Here is a 19,632-nt window from a genome sequence, read left to right as displayed (position 1 = left end):
TGGCTCATAATCTTGGTGTCTCCCTGGCTCGTGACTTTGGTGTCTCTCACTGCTGTCACAGTAGGGGTTAAATGAGCGAGACACATCATTAGGTTAGAAGTTCAGTTTCATCAAAACAAGTAACCTTATACAACACATTATAGATTAAAGGTGTTTAAATACCAGAATTTTCCATCACGGTACTAAAACGTGGAGGTACATGAAGAGGATCGGAAGCACACAGCTTTCACACGTCCATTCGGATTGTACGAATACAATCGGATGCCTCAGGGACTTTGTAATAGTCCAGCAACATTCGTGAGGATGATGCTAAGTATTTTTGGTGATCAAAACTTCCTCAGCCTGCTGTGCTATCTGGATGATGTTCTGGTGTTCGCTCCCACAGAGGCTTTGGCACTGGAATGGCTAGAGATGGTCTTCCAGCGGCTCAAGGCTCAGAACCTCAAACTTGCCCCAAAGAAATGGCATTTCCTGTAGAGATCAGTGAGGTTTCTGGGACACATTGTCAGTGCGATCGCAATAATTAACGCAAATTCAACGAAAGTCCGCAATATTTGCGGGGGCTTGCCATTTTTCAAAAGTCCTGCGATTTCTCCGCGTTTTTCCGCATTTTCTGGCCAACTGGAAGTCGTCACGCATGCGACGTCATTTGAAACTTCAGACGCATCATCAAATGCGCTGATGGCACTGCAGTATGGAGAAACGCTCTGTATTGACATAAGAATTTGCACAACACCTCAGCCTCAAAATGCCTTTTTTTCTTATTTTAACTATAAAAGGGCCTGAAAATGTTCTGTGAGGAAGTGATTTTGCCTTTTTTTTCCAGAACACTTTGAACTTTCAATATCTGACAGTTATTTACAATTTACTGCATGTAACAACAGTGTAACAACAGTTTTAAATGAAGAAAAACCAAAAAACAGAATTTGGTTTTAGAGATTTAAAAAAAACACTGCAATTGTACATGAACAACAGATTTTGCATAATAATTTTGATATTATAACAGTATAAAACATATTTACAATAAAGTTTTTTGAGTATTTGTCTCTCAATGTGCAAAAACAGAACAAAATGAAAACTATAGATAGGTGTTCTTTTTAGAACAGTATAAAACATTCACAATGAAATTTTTTGAGTCTTTGTCTCTCAATGTGCAAAAACAGAATAAAATGAAAACTTTATATAGGTGTTCTTTTTAGAACAGTATAAAACATATTTACAATGAAATTTTTTGAGTCTTTGTCTCTCAATGTGCAAAAACAGACCAAAATGAAAACTATATATAGGTGTTCTTTGTTTCAGTCCAGAGGAACTTTTTCCAGGTTTGCTGCTGCATTCTTGTTGGTGTTTTGACACAGGAGTTTGAGAATGGCAGCATCCAAACAGTGTGCAAAAATTTCACCTGGGGGTGGGTTTCCCATATTGAGGGGGGGCTGGACCCCAGGGGCACGTTTGGGGACAATGGCTCTATGGCCCTAAGTGTGTCTTCTGCCTCTCCCTCTCCCAGGTCTCTCACTTGAGGATGGCTGCTCCTCACCACAAGACAAACTGAAAGTAGTGGAGAAAAATATTCAGCTTGTTCACACACTTTATAGTAAAAACAAGGCATGGTACATTGTTCAAAGATATACATATACATACAATCAACACTTGGTAGCCAACACTACACTAAAAAAGTCACCAAACATAAAATGAATGTGCCATATTTTGTCATGCGCACATTTACGCATGAAGTAAAAAATACACATACATTGTACAAACTTACTGACTTACAACACTGCTCTAAAGGTGACCACACAATACAAACGTCGATTTACACACACAATAACTTATACAAAGTAAAAACTAGATACTACCAGGCCTCATTCTGGATGAATGAAGCTCTCTCCGGCTACAGAGAGCTTCATTCAACACGGAAATTCAACAGGTCTAACGTTAGCTTTCTTCGCCAGAAATCGCTCCTTCAGCTGCTCCATCTTTCTCAATCCATCCCTGAACCTCAGTGGTGGTTTTATCACCTGGGAGGACCGTCTTCCAGGCATTTCTTTCTTTCTCTCTTGACAAAATTGCTGCTCTGCTCCGTTTCTCCACTCTGTTGTTGTTCCGCGTATACACCGCGTCTGTGTGGGTGGAGCTGAGAACAAAGGGGCGGATTCACGGTCTTCCTGCAACAGCACCCAAGAAGTTACCGTAATAACCCCATGTTGGCTGTGAAATGCAACTTCTCAGCTTTCAGAAACCCGTTTTAATTTTTCCGATAGGACAAACCGTCGTGGAATTATGGTTAATGCAAAATGTGCTTGCATAAATGTGTCGTCGACAACACACTAGGCGGAGGAGGGTTAAATGCATACAATATGTGTTGAAAGTATTGAAATGTTATGTTTACAGAAGATGTATCTTACATGTTGTTTTACAGTTACATTGTCTGGTTTGAGAGCTACAATATTCACTCAGGATTTTTTACAACATCATTGAAGTCCATGTTTTGAAACTAATTAAATAAAACTAAAGAAGAGAACTATAAAAAACATTTGCAGCTATTTTTGTAATATTCAGTGTGATTATTATAGCAAGGGATTACATGACTTATTTTTTTGGAGGTAGTGATTTAAAAAAAAACAAAAACATTTTTTTTCTCCTTCTGTCATTAGATGCAATTTTTGTCATTTGCCATAATTTACCACAAAAAAATCACCTAAAAATGCTACAATTTTCATCACATTTTTTGACAAAATTGGCTGCAATTTCAAGGGTTTTTGGCCACAAATTCAAGGTTTTTTGCTGCGAGATCCTGAAGGGACTATGTTACTTCCTTGACAGAGTAAGACCTAATGGAGGATGGCACAAAAGTTCCTTCACAACAAAAGATTAGGTCGTTCTTGGGGATGGTGATGTTCTACCAGCAGTTCATTGAAAGCTGTTTGTCAATAGCCAAACCTCTGTTCAACCTTATATCTGGCAACAAAGGTCCCTGGGAAAGGGGAGAAAGCGTCAACAGGCTCACAGGAAGCTAACTGCTGCTGGCTGGACAGATGAATGCAGGCAGGCTTTCCAGCTGTTAAAACAAGCCATGTTGGACCAGGTACCTTTGGCCCACCCAAACATCAGCGAGGCCCTCCTGGTCTCAACTGATGCTTCCAGTAATGGTCTTGGTGCTGTACTATCACAAGTTCCTGCTGATGGGTCAACTGCTAGGCCAGTTGCCTTTGCCAGTGTTGGGAAGAGGAGGAGCTAAATATGATCATTGGCAATAATTCATAATTATTAATATTAATTATGGATTATTAAAATATTTGATTAATTAATTAATAATTAATTAATTATTGCATAAGCATAATAATCAAATTAGCTTACAGCGGGGCACCACCGGGAAAACCCGGACCAATGATCAGACGTAAATTCAGTCTCAAGAGTGTTCACTTAGGAAGCTAATTCTAGGGAGATATCAGCAACTATAAGATGAACAGGAAGGAGTGGAGCTCAGGCACTGACTTTGTCAACCAGCTTCATCACAGTATACAATGAAAAACCAGAGCAACCTCTCTTTGCAGTATAACAGGGTTTATTCACACTGATGACATTAATTTACAACCAACATCAACATTTCTCTATAAACCCTATCAACTATAAAACATTACCGAATCAACCAGCAAGCATCAAGAAGGGTGTGTGTGTGTGTGTGTGTGTGTGTGTGTGTGTGTGTGTGTGGGTGTGGGTGTGTATGAGGGTGTGGGAGAAAGTGGGTGAGTGAGCGAGAATGTGTGTGTGTGTGTGTATGTGTATGTATGTGTGTGTGTGTGTGTGTGAGAGAGGGTGTGGAAGAAAGTGGGTGAGTGAGCGAGAATGTGTGAGTGAGTGTGTGTGTGTGTGTGTGTGTGTGTGTGTGTGTGTGTGTGTCTGAGCGAGTGGGTGTGTGAGAGAGAGAGAGGCGTGTGAGTGTAGCAAGATGGCGGCTGTGACGCTGCAAGCTACGTCACGCAATGGCGGCTCGCCAAGAAAGCACGTGACTCAAAAAAAGGAGGGGAGCCGGTAGAGAGGGAAGTTCAAATTGCTCGGCTCCAAGTGTAGGTTAGTGGAAGAGAGGAAGAGAGAAAGGGAAGCACTCAGAAGTGTGATCACGCAGGCGGTATTGAGATGCAGTAACCCATCTGTGTTACGCAGAGACGCGCTTGGCTCAGCTGGTGAGCGGCGTGAATCTGGACATTGAACCAACACAGCCGAAGTACTGATCAGTCCCGCGTGCGGGGCAACACAATAGCAGTCCGACGAGGTCGGATCACTACGTATTACAAGCAGACACAAACGGGCAGAAGAATAACAGACAGCAGCAACACAGGCAATATTTTTACAATATCAATGCAGCCAAAATCGGACGCGGTGGTCCGTATCAACAAGCCCTTACAAAACTTAAAAAGAAAATACACACTAACTAATATCTGCCCAGAGCTAAAGCCTCTTACTGTTGCAGAAGGTGGAGTGATGTGTTGGTCATTCCTCGTGCGTCCTTTGTTGCGGCAGAGGTGAAGTGGTTAGCGGCTCACAGCAGCTAACGGGTCCTCGCCGAGGGGGCAAGTCTCTGGCGAGGCAAGTTAATTCCGGCTCGTAGCGGGGAATCACTCGGGGAAAGAAGGGGGTCCTTGTCCTTCTTCTTGAAGCAGGCAGTCCTTGTTATCTACCAAACTTCGCATCCGTGGGCATCCGGGTGAGAGGGTCAATCCGTGGTCTCGTACCGGGCTACTCTGTGTTCCTCGGCGCACAGAGTGAGGGAGAGGAGAGGAGATCAGCTTGACCAGCGAGGGAAATCCATAGGCCTAAAATGTGTCTAACTGTGCACAGTAATAACTCTTTCTAAAGCGTTCGCCATGTGGGACGAGTTGCTAAGCTTTAGGAACAGTTGTGGGTACTTCTATTGGCTATGAGGATCACAGCCAGAAGCGTTTCCCTCAGGTACGCTTTGTGATGATATACCCCGGCGTGACGTCATCGGTGCGGGGTTGGCCATGGCGGATTTCACCCAATGGGAGCTGTGTATTTCAAGGGACCTCTGCTGGTCAGCTGGGGTGCTGTGTTGGGGGTTGAATCAGCTGATTCACACAGAGAAAGGGGGTTGACTGATTCCTTTGTTCTTTTGGGCGCCAACATGTGGTCTCAGGCTTTGATTGTTACATGTAGGCCCAAAAGTTTATGGATAAAGTGTAGGCCTTTGTTAGAAATCCTTGTACGGCACAACACCAGTAAGTCACTCAGTTACGCACAGTTCACATACCCTGCACACAGGCTGGAGTTCTGGAGGGGTCATCAGTTCACTGTGTGGACAGACAATAATCCCCTGACTTATATACTGTCTAAGGCTCGACTGGATGATTGTGAGCAGAGGCGGATTGCTAAGTTTGCAGCCTTTCAGTTTGATATCAAGCACATTCCTGGACCCAAAAATGTGGTCGCTGATGCTTTGAGCAGGGAGCCCTTTTGCGGCTCAGCACATTACAGCGGTTGATGAGAGTGCCCTACACCAAACTTCTGGAGGAAGTGGCAGCGATGTGCACACATGGTGTGCAGGAGGCTTTCTGCTGGTCTTCCCCCCCAGTCGACACGACAGCAGGAGGTGGCCAGCCCATTGCTTGCCAATACACTGCAGTCGTTCAGTCTCTCACCTTGACATCAAACGAGGTGGCAGCTGTTCTCCAAACATGTCAGCAGGACTCCAGAGTGCACCCCCATGCAGTCTTATTGCCTCAGTTTCCCCAGACTGTGCTGACATAAGAGTGCACTTACCCAGGCATGCTCTCACATGATGTGTGGATGGAAAAGCAGCAATGTGACAATGTGCTCAGTTAGGTCATCTTCTTTGTGGATAGAGGACAGAGACCATGTAGGAAATATTGATTGTTACATAACTGATAATTTATTCTGTGGCAGCATTTATTAAATGAATGCTCGCCGACATTCTCCACCATTTTGTATGAAAAGTTTGATTGATATGATTAATTTAGGGTTTGCATTCTCCACCATTACATATTTAGGATTTGTTTGATTATAAACAGTTTATTCAGGTGCCTGCGTTTTTCACCATGAATACTGTAGGGTTTGATTAGCTCAATATTAGGAAAAAGTGATGTTAATAAGAATTATTAAATATAACCACTTTAATTATTCGTCCAGCGATATAATTTCATAGTCAGACTAATAAGACCACACAAGAGTGTTTAACGCACTTTGGGGAAATTATTAATTATCAGTTGTCAATCCAAATAGAGCTCAAATAGCCAGAATCTTTGCACCCGTAAAGTGACTGAATGTAATCCTAAAGAAAACCAAGACAACAACTTTATAGACAAACATTTATTCTAAACTACTGATACAGAAGACCAAGACGCAATACAACTAACAACAGACAAGACAATGAGTAAATGCAACTAGGAGTGGAATGAAATGAATACAGCGATGCTAATGAATGAACGAATGAACAGAGTGAACCAAATGAAGCAGTGAGCAATGGTGAGATAATTATCAGAGGAAACTTTAACATGAACCTGTGAAAAGCACCATTCAACAGCTGAGCGGCATGGGAAGCAAAAAGGGAAATATCTGAAAACTTAGGGGAAATTCTAGTTTTATCTAATGCTCCCTACCATACTTATTAAACTACGCATCAAACCCCAGTACAGGAAAATTACCTTGTTTCACCTGAGTTGTAGCAGACCAGAAAGAAGACGCTCAGTAGGGGGAAGAGGAAAAAGCAGCGCTGCTCCTTGGTGTGAACCGCTCTTGGTGCTGTTCCATGGGGCAGCTTGCTCAGCTGGTCCTTCTCTTCTCCTCGGTCGAACTTCTTAGAGCCTTTGGGCACTTTTGGGTGTTCTTCAGCCCACATGGCAACTTTGGCTCGGGTGAGCTTGGCTCTCCATGTTGGTCATTCTTCACAAACCCAGTGTGGGCATGCAGCAGTCTGCCTTTCTTCAGTCCTGACCTTGTTGGTCCAGGACACAGGAGTTAGGCAGACTTTGTGGCATAAAGTTCTTTCTGTTGGGTTTTAGCATGTTCAGTTCTGCTCAGGATGCAATAAAATTGCCTGGCGGGGCCCGCTGGATGGGGCCCAGCATGGCCCACCGGCTTCTCAAAAGTTCTTCTTCTGCTATTCTTTCATTCCTTTTTTTTTTTTTTTAAATTTCTTTAACTTATCTTACAGTTGTTCAAAGGGCTTGAGACTGGCAGGTAGGCTCCGGCCTCTGAGCTGTGATTGGCCTTGCCAGCTGTCTGTCTCAGGCTGATGTCCAGTAGGAGCAGTTCACTGTCACTGGCGGGACATTTCACTCCTCCCCTCCTGTACCTTTGCTAATTTAAAGTTTAATTTACTTCAATTGCTTCCTAGATAATTAATGAAGCTTGGAACATTTCTAATGCTTCCATATTTACCAACGTGGCGCTGTCTGCTACTGAATGGTACCAAAAAACACATTGTCTGCAACAGGATATTACCAGCTTATAAATAAGTGGTCAACAGACACTACTAATTCAGATTTAAATGTTATACATGGTGATCATGTCATAACATCATATATATATACGTGTGTATGTATATACACTGAAATAGAAAGAAAGGTGAAACATAAAATTACAATCAACACATGTTGGTTCCTGGAATCCGCATTTCTGTCTGTCCTCCTAAGGAAAAGACAACTGCAGGGAAAGGTGGGTGTTATCACATTAACATACACACAGATGTCTGCACCATAGGGGTCATGGTGTCAGAGTGGCATCTCAACTTGAATCTTCTTCCATGTGGCTGAGTCTGTCTCTTTGTTCATTTCCAGAGTTTGTGACATGTCGTAAACTCTCCAGCCACATCTGGTGATGTGGGTGTTTTTGAGAGCTTATTTAGTGAAGGTCTATCTTTGAAGTGACCCAGTGGTTGGTCATCAATTCTTCTCTGATGTCTCTTGAGTTAATGCGGGCCTTGCTATGGTTGTGAGAGGGTTCCTGTAAACCAGGATGCTGAGGAAAAGTCCATTAGTTTAAATCCAAAATAAACAGGCTTGATCACCCTACAACCATCAAGGAGGGAACGTGCTAAGGAACTGGTTGAAGCCATCAAGCTACTGAAGGGCTGGGAAAAGTTGACAGTAAGAAATGGTGTGCTGTATCAAGTGGCTCAGAACACTTGAAAGCTCCAGGGTGTTGAAGGGTGTCCATGATGCGGACATTGTATCTTGCAAGACAGAGGTTCCATTGGGTGGGGCTAAGTAAAGACGTGGCTGAGTATGTGAGATGTTGCAGACATTGTGTTGTGAGCAAGTCACAAGAGCCTGAGGCCAAGACACCTTTGGAGAACATCAGAACATCGGAGCCACTTGAGTTGGTGTGTGTCGACTTCTGGACTGCTGAGGATTCCGCCAACAGATCTCTTAATATACTTGTCATCACAGACCACTTTACAAAGATGGCGCATGCCTTCTTGTGTCCCAATCAATCTGCAAAATCAGTTGCACATCAATTGTGGCATAGATATTTTGGCATCTATGGCTTCCCAACCCGTCTGCACTCTGACAAAGGGGCCAATTTTGAAAGTGCTTTGATTGCTGAGTTGTTGACAGTGGTAGGTGTTGAGAAATCCCATACAACGCCCTATCATCCCATGGGTAATGGCTCCTGTGAGAGAATGAACAGAACATTGGGAAACATGATTCGTGCACTGCCTCCTAGCACAATGGCCTGAAGCCTTGAAATCTCTCACATTTGCTTACAACTGTATGGTGCATGAAACAACAGGCTATGCGCCATTTCTGCTCATGTTTGGCAGATCGCCAAGACTTCCTGTCGACATCATTTTCAGCTCTGTCCTCGATGACCCAGAGATTGCAGATAATGATCGCTACATCCAGTCACTGGAGGCCATGGGCATAGCCCAAACTATGGCAACCAAGCAGCTGCAACGACACACTGAACTGTACAACTTGAAAGTGCGAGGATCTCCAGTGGAGGTGGATGACCGTGTGTTGCTAGCCAACAAAGGGGTGCGTGGCAAAAGGAAGCTCGCTGACCGCTGGGGGAACGTGATCTATGTTGTAGTTGTGAAGAATGACCAGAGTCATACCTTTAAGTGATGTCTCTGTGGACTCTGCAGAGTACAGAACACGGGTGTGGGTGTCTGTCCTGCTGTCTGAGACTTCAAGCAGGGCGAACCTGGATGATGTCAGTCCATCTGAAGATGCTGGGGATAGTCAGCGGCTTGACATGGCTCCTGTTCCTTCTGCTGGCATTGTCTTGCCTGAGTCAGTTCTTGTCCAGTTACCTCATAACTCATCCCAGCCTGATCCAGTCATGGCAGTAATCATAAAGACAAGTGACACGTCTGCTGACTATCACCAACGTACCTGTTGTTGATTACCCCTTCAACCCCATTGCGTGTGCAGCGGACCAGAGTATGGCCAGCGCACCTTTGCACAAGACTGACACATCTGTTAGGGACACCGCATTATGAACCGTCCTAGAACCAGAGTAGGCAGACTGTCGAAACCTGTTATAAGACTTATTGTGTTGATGTTTTTCTGGATTTTAATGTTGTGTGATATTTTGTTTTGTTTTTTAATGTAAAGTACTTTGAGTTTACTTGTAATGAATTGTGCTATGTCAATAAAATTGACATTGACATTGGTTGTACTATTGTAAATGTACCTGATGTGTTGTAGTTTTTTCCCTCTCTCCCTCTTGGTTGTTTTGTTTGGTTCTTTTTGTTTTGGGTGCAAGTGGAATTTGGCAGGGGGGTATTTAACAGAGTTTGTGCCACTGCAGGCGCTAAATCATTGTCAGTCTATGAGACATGTGCCCGAGGTGAGTGGTCGAGCATAGCACTGTGAACAAAAATTGTGTATTTATCTCTGTATGTTCACCAAATGAACACATATTCACTGTGAGTAATGTAAATGTTACTGGAGTGAGTTACTCATGGGTTGTTATACTTGTTGAGTGATACAGTGTTCAGAGAGCGACTAAATGCACTTTGTGAGACAACTAGCTAGCTAGCTTTAATGCTAAACTGCATGCCAGTCATGTTCTCTGCTCTGTGTTACGCCTGCTCAATCAGTATCATAAAGCCTTACGGCATTGAAATCACCCCTTATCAAAAAACGATTTCTGGAGGATGTAACAATATGGAGGCAAGTGAGTTTCTGGTATTACATCAGCCTTTGGGTATGTGTGCCAACAGCAACTCAACTTAACTGAAATTACTGGAACTTAACATATTTTTCAAGTACATTTTATCAGTAGAGTTCCACAGAGAATATGTCTCACTGCTAGTTTTTCATATGTTTTATACACCTTGATTTTTTTTCTGAATGGTTATGTGTAAATTGTAAATTATGGTGATATAACCTGTCTTTAATAAATGACTGACTGTCAGTCTCCCTGTCTATGTTTTGATTTGAAAGAATCCAGTCTGTCTTTGTTTTCAAACTTTATTCATTTAGACATACAGCTTGATATAACAAAGACTGTAGAATATCATCAGGGAGCCTATTGGTAAAGAGTCTGGGCAGTTAAACCTCACTAGTCTTTTTGGCAGTGAACGTTATCGTCAACAAGTGGATTAAAATTAAAGCAGTAAATAGATCATTCCAGGAAGCATGACATGTTTTATCATACAAAATATTGCGATGAATTCAGAAGCATCTAGAGAACACATTATTTGTATACATTCACTTTATTGCAAGATTTTCTGAAAGCAAGCATATTATTTGTCCTTTATTTTTATTTTTATTTTTATTTTTTTGCATAGTTCAAGCAGTTTGTCTATTTCCTCCGAAAATAGCAATGGTTACATGTGATAACAGGATATTCTGTAACTGAAATCCAGATTATATACATTGAACAATGTATATAATGTATATATTCTTTATTTTCATCATCCACAAATGCTACATCTAGTATCAAATATTGGACACCGCCTTTTGGATGTCATTTCTTTACACATCAGATTCCAATTAATCCAAAAATATCTATGTTCTGCTCCTCAAACAATCCTCAAGAGCAATAAAATAAAAAAGTATTTTTTGTTAAAAATGCAAAACATAACTGAGTGTAAATATTTCTACTGTCAACTTGTCATTGAATATCCATGTATTTAAAAAATATGAAATGCCTCTTTTGAACATATTGCCTTTCAAAAAAAAAAAAAAGTATTCTCTTAAATTCTTGTTTTGTTTGCAGTGAGAGCTGTTATCTGCTTTCAATGTAAAAGTCAATTTTCTTAATTTTCTGTGCCATATTTTCTCTGACTGAGTATGGACATAAAATAGCTTTGTACAAAGGCAGGTCACTTGAAAACTGAAGTGTGTAATGGCAAAAAACATAAATAATATACACATATGAAAGGGGAGGTTTGTGCACGTGTGTTGTTTGTGTATGTGTATGTGTATATGTATATGTGTGTGGTCACAGTGTTCAAATCTGGGGGAAGTTACAATGAGGAGGCATTGCCAAAGGAAGAGAGTTGAAACAGCTGAAGACAGAAATTTTCATAAAGTGTTTTGTGAATATAGTCTAATGACATGAAATTAAAGTGTCATTGGCAAATGCAATTATGGAGTAAAAACATACTTTTGTAAAACTGTTTTTAAATAAAATGTATTCTGTGATCAAATAAAAATTAACTCTACTAAAACACTGTTAATATAATATGATTACATAACACATCATGATAATAAATTGAGATTTAACATTTCAGTTATTTCAAAAGGTTTGGTTAATTAATGCATTTAATGTCTTCAAAATGAAACTATGAAATGAATGGGTTATGTACTAAAATATATTGATTTCAAAATGTATTATCTAGTTATTTAATATTGGCTATTTTAAAGCTCCCCTCAAAGCCATGTGTAGACATTTCTAACCTTGGCAACCCCCGTAGGTACAATGAGTCATTGCATTTCTTCCAGCTTCAAACTCCTTTATAAGTCATGTCATTAATATGTCCATTCATCACAACATATAAAACACAGAGAAATGTTTCAGACTTATGGCACACATGGTCATGACTGGGTGAAATGTTGTTCAGATATGTTACATGACAATGTTTTACAGTATATGGTCCATCTTAAATGACTGCATCAATAGCTAACTCCTCTTCACACAGACTATCGCTTTTCTAGCAGTTACTCTTCTAAGGTCACTTCTATTTTCACTTTCACATACACTGTACCATTCCTAAATGCAAAACCAACATACTTTACCTATATATTTGTAGACAGTCACTGGGGAAGCACTCTGATAAAGTCTACTGAATTTGATTCTAAATGCAAAGGTATTTAACAAAATGTAAAAAAAAAACAAAAAAACAAAACTGCACAAAGTGGTTTATGGTGAGGTGATCATGCCCCTTCAGGATGCAGGTTGAATGTCATTTATAATCATCTGCCCTGGATACAAGATTTCTGCTCATTGCCAACGATAAGTGCTGAAAAAGTTGAGACGTGAGGTTCATAAAGAGCAATGTACAATGACAGTGTGGAGGTTAGGGTGGTGGATGGCTGCATATGAGTCCCTGTTACTCATCCCATTTTCTACTTGTTTTCTATCCTAATGCTTTCCTCGACTAACCACCAGATGACCATTATTTTTGTCTAAAGGTTAAATAAGTTAGAGACCTAACTGCACTTTAACCACACTGTAGTTGCCTTGAGCACATGTTGAAGGAATACTGGATTGACGATCGGTAAAAAGGCTTCTGGACTCATATTCGCCTGTCTTTAAGCTCTGTTCTATCTCTCCCTCTAGTTTTTGTTGTTGCCTCAAATAGATGCTTCCTTACATCCAGATTGTAAACAGTCTGCTGTTTCTTTGAATGATCTATTGTAAAAGTTTAATAGACAAGGTATTCTTAAGTATATAATCCAATGCATGTGTTATGCTAGACCTTTCTCATTTCCAGGTCATCGTTTATGTTTTGTTATGCCCCTTCAGTGTGTGAAATTAAGCCAACGGCACTCTTTGGCATCTCTACTCTAACTTACTCCAATGTAAACCCATCTGTGGCAATAACTGATGCTGAGAGCTACAGACGTAGTATAAAGAGAGACAAACTCTGCATGAGGTGGGCAGGAGGGGTGGAGGATGGGTCAAGTTAACACAGTCCAGGAGTCTGCTGTTTGTGTCCTGTGTGAAACCAAAAGTCAGCGTTGTTTTAAAGTAGGTTTACATAACTTACATAAGTATGCAACGTACTTAGTCACTCACCTGACATATTTACATCAGGTTACATACTAAAGGTAGTTTTAACCGGAAAGACTGATGTTTTTTCTACACCTTATCAAATAGTTTTGTTACCTAAACCTAACCATGATCTTTAACAACTAGGGTTGGGACTCGTTAGGATTTTAACGATTCCAATTCCATACCAATTCCTTCTTAACGGTCCGATCCCTTACCGATTCCTACATTATATTCATTATACTTGCTATACTTAAACAAGTATATAATAAACACAAATGCAATCATACAAATACAAAAACTTTATTCTAACTGTTGCACAGTACAATTAGATGAAAATACGCATTTTTGTGTGGTATTTCAGATTTAGAGCTTGTATCATCTCCCTGAGAATATATAACAACAAAAAGTGATTCTCTGATTTCTACAGTTACACTATTACCTCAAATTAACTACAGCAATGTAATAAAAAATACTTATATGCATTCATGCTTGGGCACTGTTATTTACGTGACAACACCTGAACAGAACACACACACATTGGCTGTTCGTTTCTACCGCCCACCTCCGCCTTGATTAAACGCTGAAAATTAAATAAAAGAGAGAGACAGGTTTTTCCTATTTTATCTTATTTTGTTATATTTCTCCCTCTCCCCTCGCTGGAAACCTCGGACCTCCCGCCGCCCACTCCCATCTCAAACACGGAGGTCTCCCTCTCCGCTGAGCACCCATGGCGCACGCCCGGCCTGTTAAATAGCCTGTAACCATAACAACTGTGTGACACAAACTCAGTGCTTTAGTAATTAAATAATGTCAGGCTTGGTTGGGTTCGGACAGAAATATGGGGCCCATGCCGCACTCTAATGGAAATGCACGTTTGTTTGTTTTTTGTTTGTTTTTTTTTACAATCTAGGAACCGTTTGCAGGAACTGTTACTCCAAATGTGATGGAACCGGTTCCGGAACCGGAACTTTGGACCCGGTTCCAAAAAAGAACCGGATCCGGATCCCAACCCTATTAACAACGTTAACCAAGTGTTACAATGTGTTTCACCTGGTAGTCAGTTGTGCAGACAGATGCTAAAGAATACCTTTTGTGTCGGTATGAGAAGCTGAGGGGGTGTGACAAAGTGTCAGTATATGACAACCTGGGAATGAGAATGATCTGGTTATGTACTCTTTTATGTTTGACCCACAAAATGGGGGGAAGGCATGTCACTTCCTCTCTGTAATAAGTTAAATATTTAATCTTTACAATCTGACTAGCTTCCACACTTAAATAAAGTGATGGGTCATGGTTTTGTAATGCTATTTATCTTCAGCTCTGCCTTGCACTAAACTTGGTGCTGTTCTCTTGTGTAGTGTGGGTGTAGTGAGTGATGTATCGTAGCAAAATGAAATTCAGGTGCCATTTAGTTTGACCCAATCACATCAATGTTATCCTAATGGTTGCTTATGAGTGTAACTGACAGCAAACAAAGTTGATAGGATGGTAGTAGTGTAGGGGATGGGGGCCTTGGAGTCTTCAGCTTTTTACAAAGGCTGAAAGGCTTCTCTCTTTTTTTCAGTCGGTTGTTAAAGTGTCATAACATGTCAGTGTAGGCAAATATCCTCAGTCTGTCACTGAGCCCCACTCCTCACTGTGCCATGAAAACATGTGGTGGTTTTATAAGGCTGATATGGAGGTCAGATGGTAATGAACATTCTCCTGGCTTTTAATGTCCAGAAGCATGTTCAAAGACTCTCTGTAGGTTTTAGTGAGACTTTTGTCTACTAGTCAACCTCAGGGACATTTACATGGCCCAACACCAAACTCTTTCTCTTGATTTCTCTTTGCAGCTCTTTTCCTTGTTTATCTTCAGAGTGGGCCTCTCATATGCAGTTTTGCCTTGTGAATTAACACTGAACCTCACTTGAGAGATATCAGCATAGTTCATCAGTAATCTCTACTTTGTAAAATATGTCCTGAGCTAAATTAAATACAACCTCAATCCCCAAAAGGTCAGATGTTGTGTCGAACATAAATAACAGAATGCAAGGATTTGCAAATCCTTTTGTGATCTATATTCAAGTGAATACAATATAAAGACAAGATATTTAATGTTCAAACTAATAAATATAAATGTTTTTTGTAAATGTATACTCATTCTGAAACTGATGCCCTCAACAGGTCAAACAAAAGTTGAGAGAGTAGCAACAAAAGACTGAGAGAGTTGTGAAATGCTCAAAAAACACCTGGAACATTCCACAGGTAAACAGGTACTTAGTAACAGATCAAAGTATCACGATTGGGTATGATTGCATTCTTGAAAGGCTCAGTCATTCACAAGCAAGAACAGACAGAGCTTTACCACTTTGTGAAAAACTGTATGGGCAAATAGTCTTATCTTTTTCAATGCACAGTTGCAAAATTTACATATTTCACCATCTACAATCCATAACATCATCAAAAGATGAAGAGAATCCACAGAAATCTTTCCACTTATTGGGCAGGGCTGAAAATCATAAATTAGATTACTGTATGGGCTCAGAAACACTTTGAAAAACCACTGTCTGTAAACGCAGTTCATCACTGCATCTAAAAAAGGAAGTTAAGACTCTACCATGCAAAGTGAAAGCCATATATCAACAACATCCAGAAACACCGCAGACTTCTCTGGACCTGAGCTCATCTGAGATGGACTGACACTAAGTGGAAAAATGTGTTGTGGTCTGAAGAGTCCACATTGCAATTTTTTTTTTTTTTTTGAAAATCATGGACTTCGTGTCCTCCAGGAAAAGAGTAAAAGGACCATACAGACTCTGTCCTGCTGAAAGTTCCAAGCCAGCATCTGTGATGGTATGGGTTTGTGTAGTGCCCATGGCATCATGGGTAACTTGCAAATCTGTTAAAGCATTATGTATGCTGAAAGGTACATACAAGTTTTAAAGCAACATATGCTGCCATCAGGAGGACATCTTTTTCAGGGACATCCCTGCTTATTCCAGCAAGACAATAAGACTGCACGTGGTAGAACAGCATGGCTTTGTAGTAAAAGAGTGCAGATACTTGACTGACCTGCCTGCAGTCCAGACCTGTCTCCTATTTAAAATGTGTGGTGCATTATGAAAAACAAAATACGGCAACAGAGACCCCGTACTCAAGCAAGAATGGGAAAAAAAATCATTTTCAAAACTTAACAGTTAGTGTCCTCAGTTCCCAAACACTTACTGAGTGTTGTTTAAAAAAAATGTGTGGCAGCCATCACTCATTCAGAATGAGTGTAAATTCACAAATAAAAAACAAAGTTTATCAGTTTGAACATTGAATATCTTGTATTTGTACTGTATTCAACTGATTAAAGGTGTAAAAAAAGATTTGCAAACATTGCATTAAATTTTTATTAATGTTTTACTCAGCATCCCAACTTTTTTGGATTTGGGGTTGTAGAAATATTATACACCTTGAAGCTGGTAAGATATCTGGAGCCTTTAACAGGAGACATTAATGAGTTGATGAACTGGAGGTGGGGGCAGTGGGGCGGTTAAACTTACAAGTCATAATAGCTCCCATTTAGGTTATAAATTTGCTCTTGCCTCCTAGGAACCACCTTAAGGTGCTAAAAAAAAAAACACTTGTCCGGGATCATCTTCATTATTCAGTATGTCCATTGAATCCTTAGAAAGATGCTCCATCAAACTTGACAGCAGCCAGGGCTTGAGCTACAGACAAAAAGAAGCACAGACAGATGGCTTAAGTAAGATACAAAGATAAATTTTAGATTACCTGTGCCATTGGGTACTGAGTGATGTTTGCTATCATGGGACTAATGAAATTCTAATTTTGTAAGCCATTTTAGGGGAAATTTGTAAGACACTGCTACAGCAGGACATGTTTTTTTTTTTATACAGCAAGGACAGACTTTAAGAAGTCCTCATCTAGCTTGAGTAACACGACATATTCTAAGCTACAGCAGACGGCGTCAACTTGAGAGTGAAAAGAAACTCTCAAGACAAGGTCCAACTTAGTTGTTATCGGAAGCTTTCAACTACACCTCAGCCTTTTGTAGAGGATAGTGTAGCTGAGTTGTGAGATGTTGAAAATGTTCAGAAACAATACTTGGATCTTGTGTTGACAATTTTAAGAATATACCTTCATGTAAATACTAGAAAATTTAAAAAGAATGCTCACACGTTTTTTTTTTTTCACACCAAGTCCAGATTATGTACAAGATATTTGTACACAGCTAAGCAGGTAGTTAAATTCTGTTGTCTCTCTCACTTCTTGCAAACAAAGACAAAAGCAATGGGGAAAAAAACAGATTTTTGGGGGGGTGAAATTTGGCTGTCAGAAATGAACATTTGACCAATGAAATCTATGTGCATTTAATGATGTTACTAGTTTGAGGATGATATGAAGCAACCAAAAATTATTCATCACCAGCTTCAATGTATAAACATGAGCATTTCTATTCAAAACATATTTTGATCAAACACAATGTACTATACTGAAAACCCCAGAAAATGAAATCAGAAGAATCCTGCAAAAGCAGTCCTGAGAGGGAAACAAACACAGGGTCTAAACAGGATGGGAGAGGGTAACTGGCAGAAGTGGTGTGGTGAACGGAGACTCACCTTGTATGACTCACACCTTCATGATGTGGGCGGAGTTGGGGAAGTCAGCAGAGGAAGGGGGAGGGGCCAGGCTGGTCGGGGAGATGGGGGGACTGGGGGCGCACTGGACTGGAATGAGATGGAGGGAGGTTGGAGGAGTGAACACAGGAAAATGGAAAGAAAGACAACGAGTGAACCAATCAAAGGGTGAGAAGTACACCTGTGCTTTCAGATGTCTGACTGTAAATAAAGAGATATCTCTGGATTTTTTTTAGGGTAAAGAAAACAAGAAACTCTGGTGTCTCTAGATCACCATGTATCTTTTAAATGCATATTTAGATTAGGCTCAGCTCTGCATGTGTGACTCCCCTCAAGTCCTCAGCACTACTGAATTATGAGTTGATCTGAGACACTGAAAAGTATCATATCAAGTCAGAGGAGCTTCAGGATAAAGGGCACAGGTCTGTTTGAATCTACTGAGAAAGATGATTTGGACGCTGGACTCAAAATGAAACCTGTAATGCTAATGATGTTAATCAGTTCATGTTTACCACATATACCCTCTCAGTTTAGTGTGCCAGCATGCAACATCTGTCAGTTAGCACTTAAGTCAAAGTACAGCTGATGCTGATGGAAGCTGTAAATAGTTTTGCAGGTATTTTGTCATAAGGTCGAATATTGGTAAAATTGAAAGTTAGATCTTACTATGGTGCTACACGAAAAGTCAGGGGATCACTAAAGCGTTTAGAATTGTTCTTCTGGGAACCATAAATGTAGATGTTGAAATATTTCACTGGATAAGTAAAACCTTGTTCAGGTCCAAAGATCGCCTAATACATAAGGGTTCATCCTTAGGGGACCGTGATTTTTTTTTTGTATGATGAAAATTTGGCTATCTGCCTCATCACTGCTGAGGTCTTAGAATGGGCGTCCACACACTTTTCATGGTCACCCCTGACATATGTGTCTGCCTCTCTCTATATTTTCCTAAATTTACCTAATAAAAAATTACAGCAATACAGATCTACAAAAACACAAAGTCATCTGAGAGAAAACAAAGTAAAAGCAAAAACAACAAAAAACACACTGCTTCTCTCAGAGTATACGGTTGTTTAAGGGGATATGGGTTAATGCATTAATGTGTGATATCTGATGACATCATGACTTCAAGATGTATGCAATGAAATACTGAGTGTATAACTGCTCTGTGTGTGTGTGTGTGTGTGTGTGTGTGTGCAAAAAACTTACTGACGGTAATGCTGGCGTACTCTCCTTCACAAATAGTGAGAGACACAAATAGTTTTTTTCTCTACAGGTGTATATAACTTTTAACTTATCAACTGAGCTGTCTGGGAGATGAGTGAAATGAGCCAATCGAAAGCCCAGTGGTGTTGTTATTTTTTTTAATTATTATTTTTTTTTAATATCGCCCTGAGGGGAAATTCAGTTTTTTCATTCCGTTGTCAATTACACACAGGTTCGAAATACACACTGAGGACCTTTACATGCACTAAGTGGAGCGATGTCAGAGTGAGGGGCTGCCCATGGACAGGCGCCCCGAGCGGCCCTTGCTCAAGGGCATCTCGGCAGTGCCCAGGAGGTGAACTGGCACCTCTCCAGCTACCAGTCCACACTCCATATTTGGTCTGGACGGGGACTTGAACAAGCAACCCTCAGGTTCCCAACCCAGGTCCCTATGGACTGAGCTACTGACGTTATTTTCCTTCACTGATACAGCAGGAAGCAGGATGCCGCTGCAGCTGCTTGACAAGGGTGCATCAAAGGGACAAAATAGCACACATCTAAAAACAATATAACACGTTATGTTTGGACC

At 40.6% G+C, this 19,632-nt stretch overlaps 1 protein-coding gene across 13 annotated transcripts in view; it reads right to left on the bottom strand.

Annotated features, from left to right (window-relative positions):
* Positions 1-11,163: 11,163 nt before the first annotated feature.
* Positions 11,164-19,632, bottom strand: part of plekha6 (pleckstrin homology domain containing, family A member 6) — a 371,706-nt gene continuing 363,237 nt past the window's right edge. For all 13 annotated transcript variants that reach the window (XM_049569368.1, XM_049569285.1, XM_049569451.1 and 10 more), the window contains 2 exons: positions 17,820-17,927; positions 11,164-16,907 (listed from right to left, as the gene is read on the bottom strand). In XM_049569368.1, the coding sequence (XP_049425325.1) occupies positions 17,830-17,927 (98 nt within the window). In that variant the 3' untranslated portion in view covers positions 11,164-16,907; positions 17,820-17,829. The remainder of the gene's footprint in view (positions 16,908-17,819; positions 17,928-19,632) is intronic.

The sequence above is a fragment of the Epinephelus fuscoguttatus genome, linkage group LG1, assembly GCF_011397635.1.
Source record: "Epinephelus fuscoguttatus linkage group LG1, E.fuscoguttatus.final_Chr_v1".
NCBI lineage: Eukaryota > Metazoa > Chordata > Actinopteri > Perciformes > Serranidae > Epinephelus > Epinephelus fuscoguttatus.
This window is presented reverse-complemented; position numbering and strand designations above follow the sequence as displayed.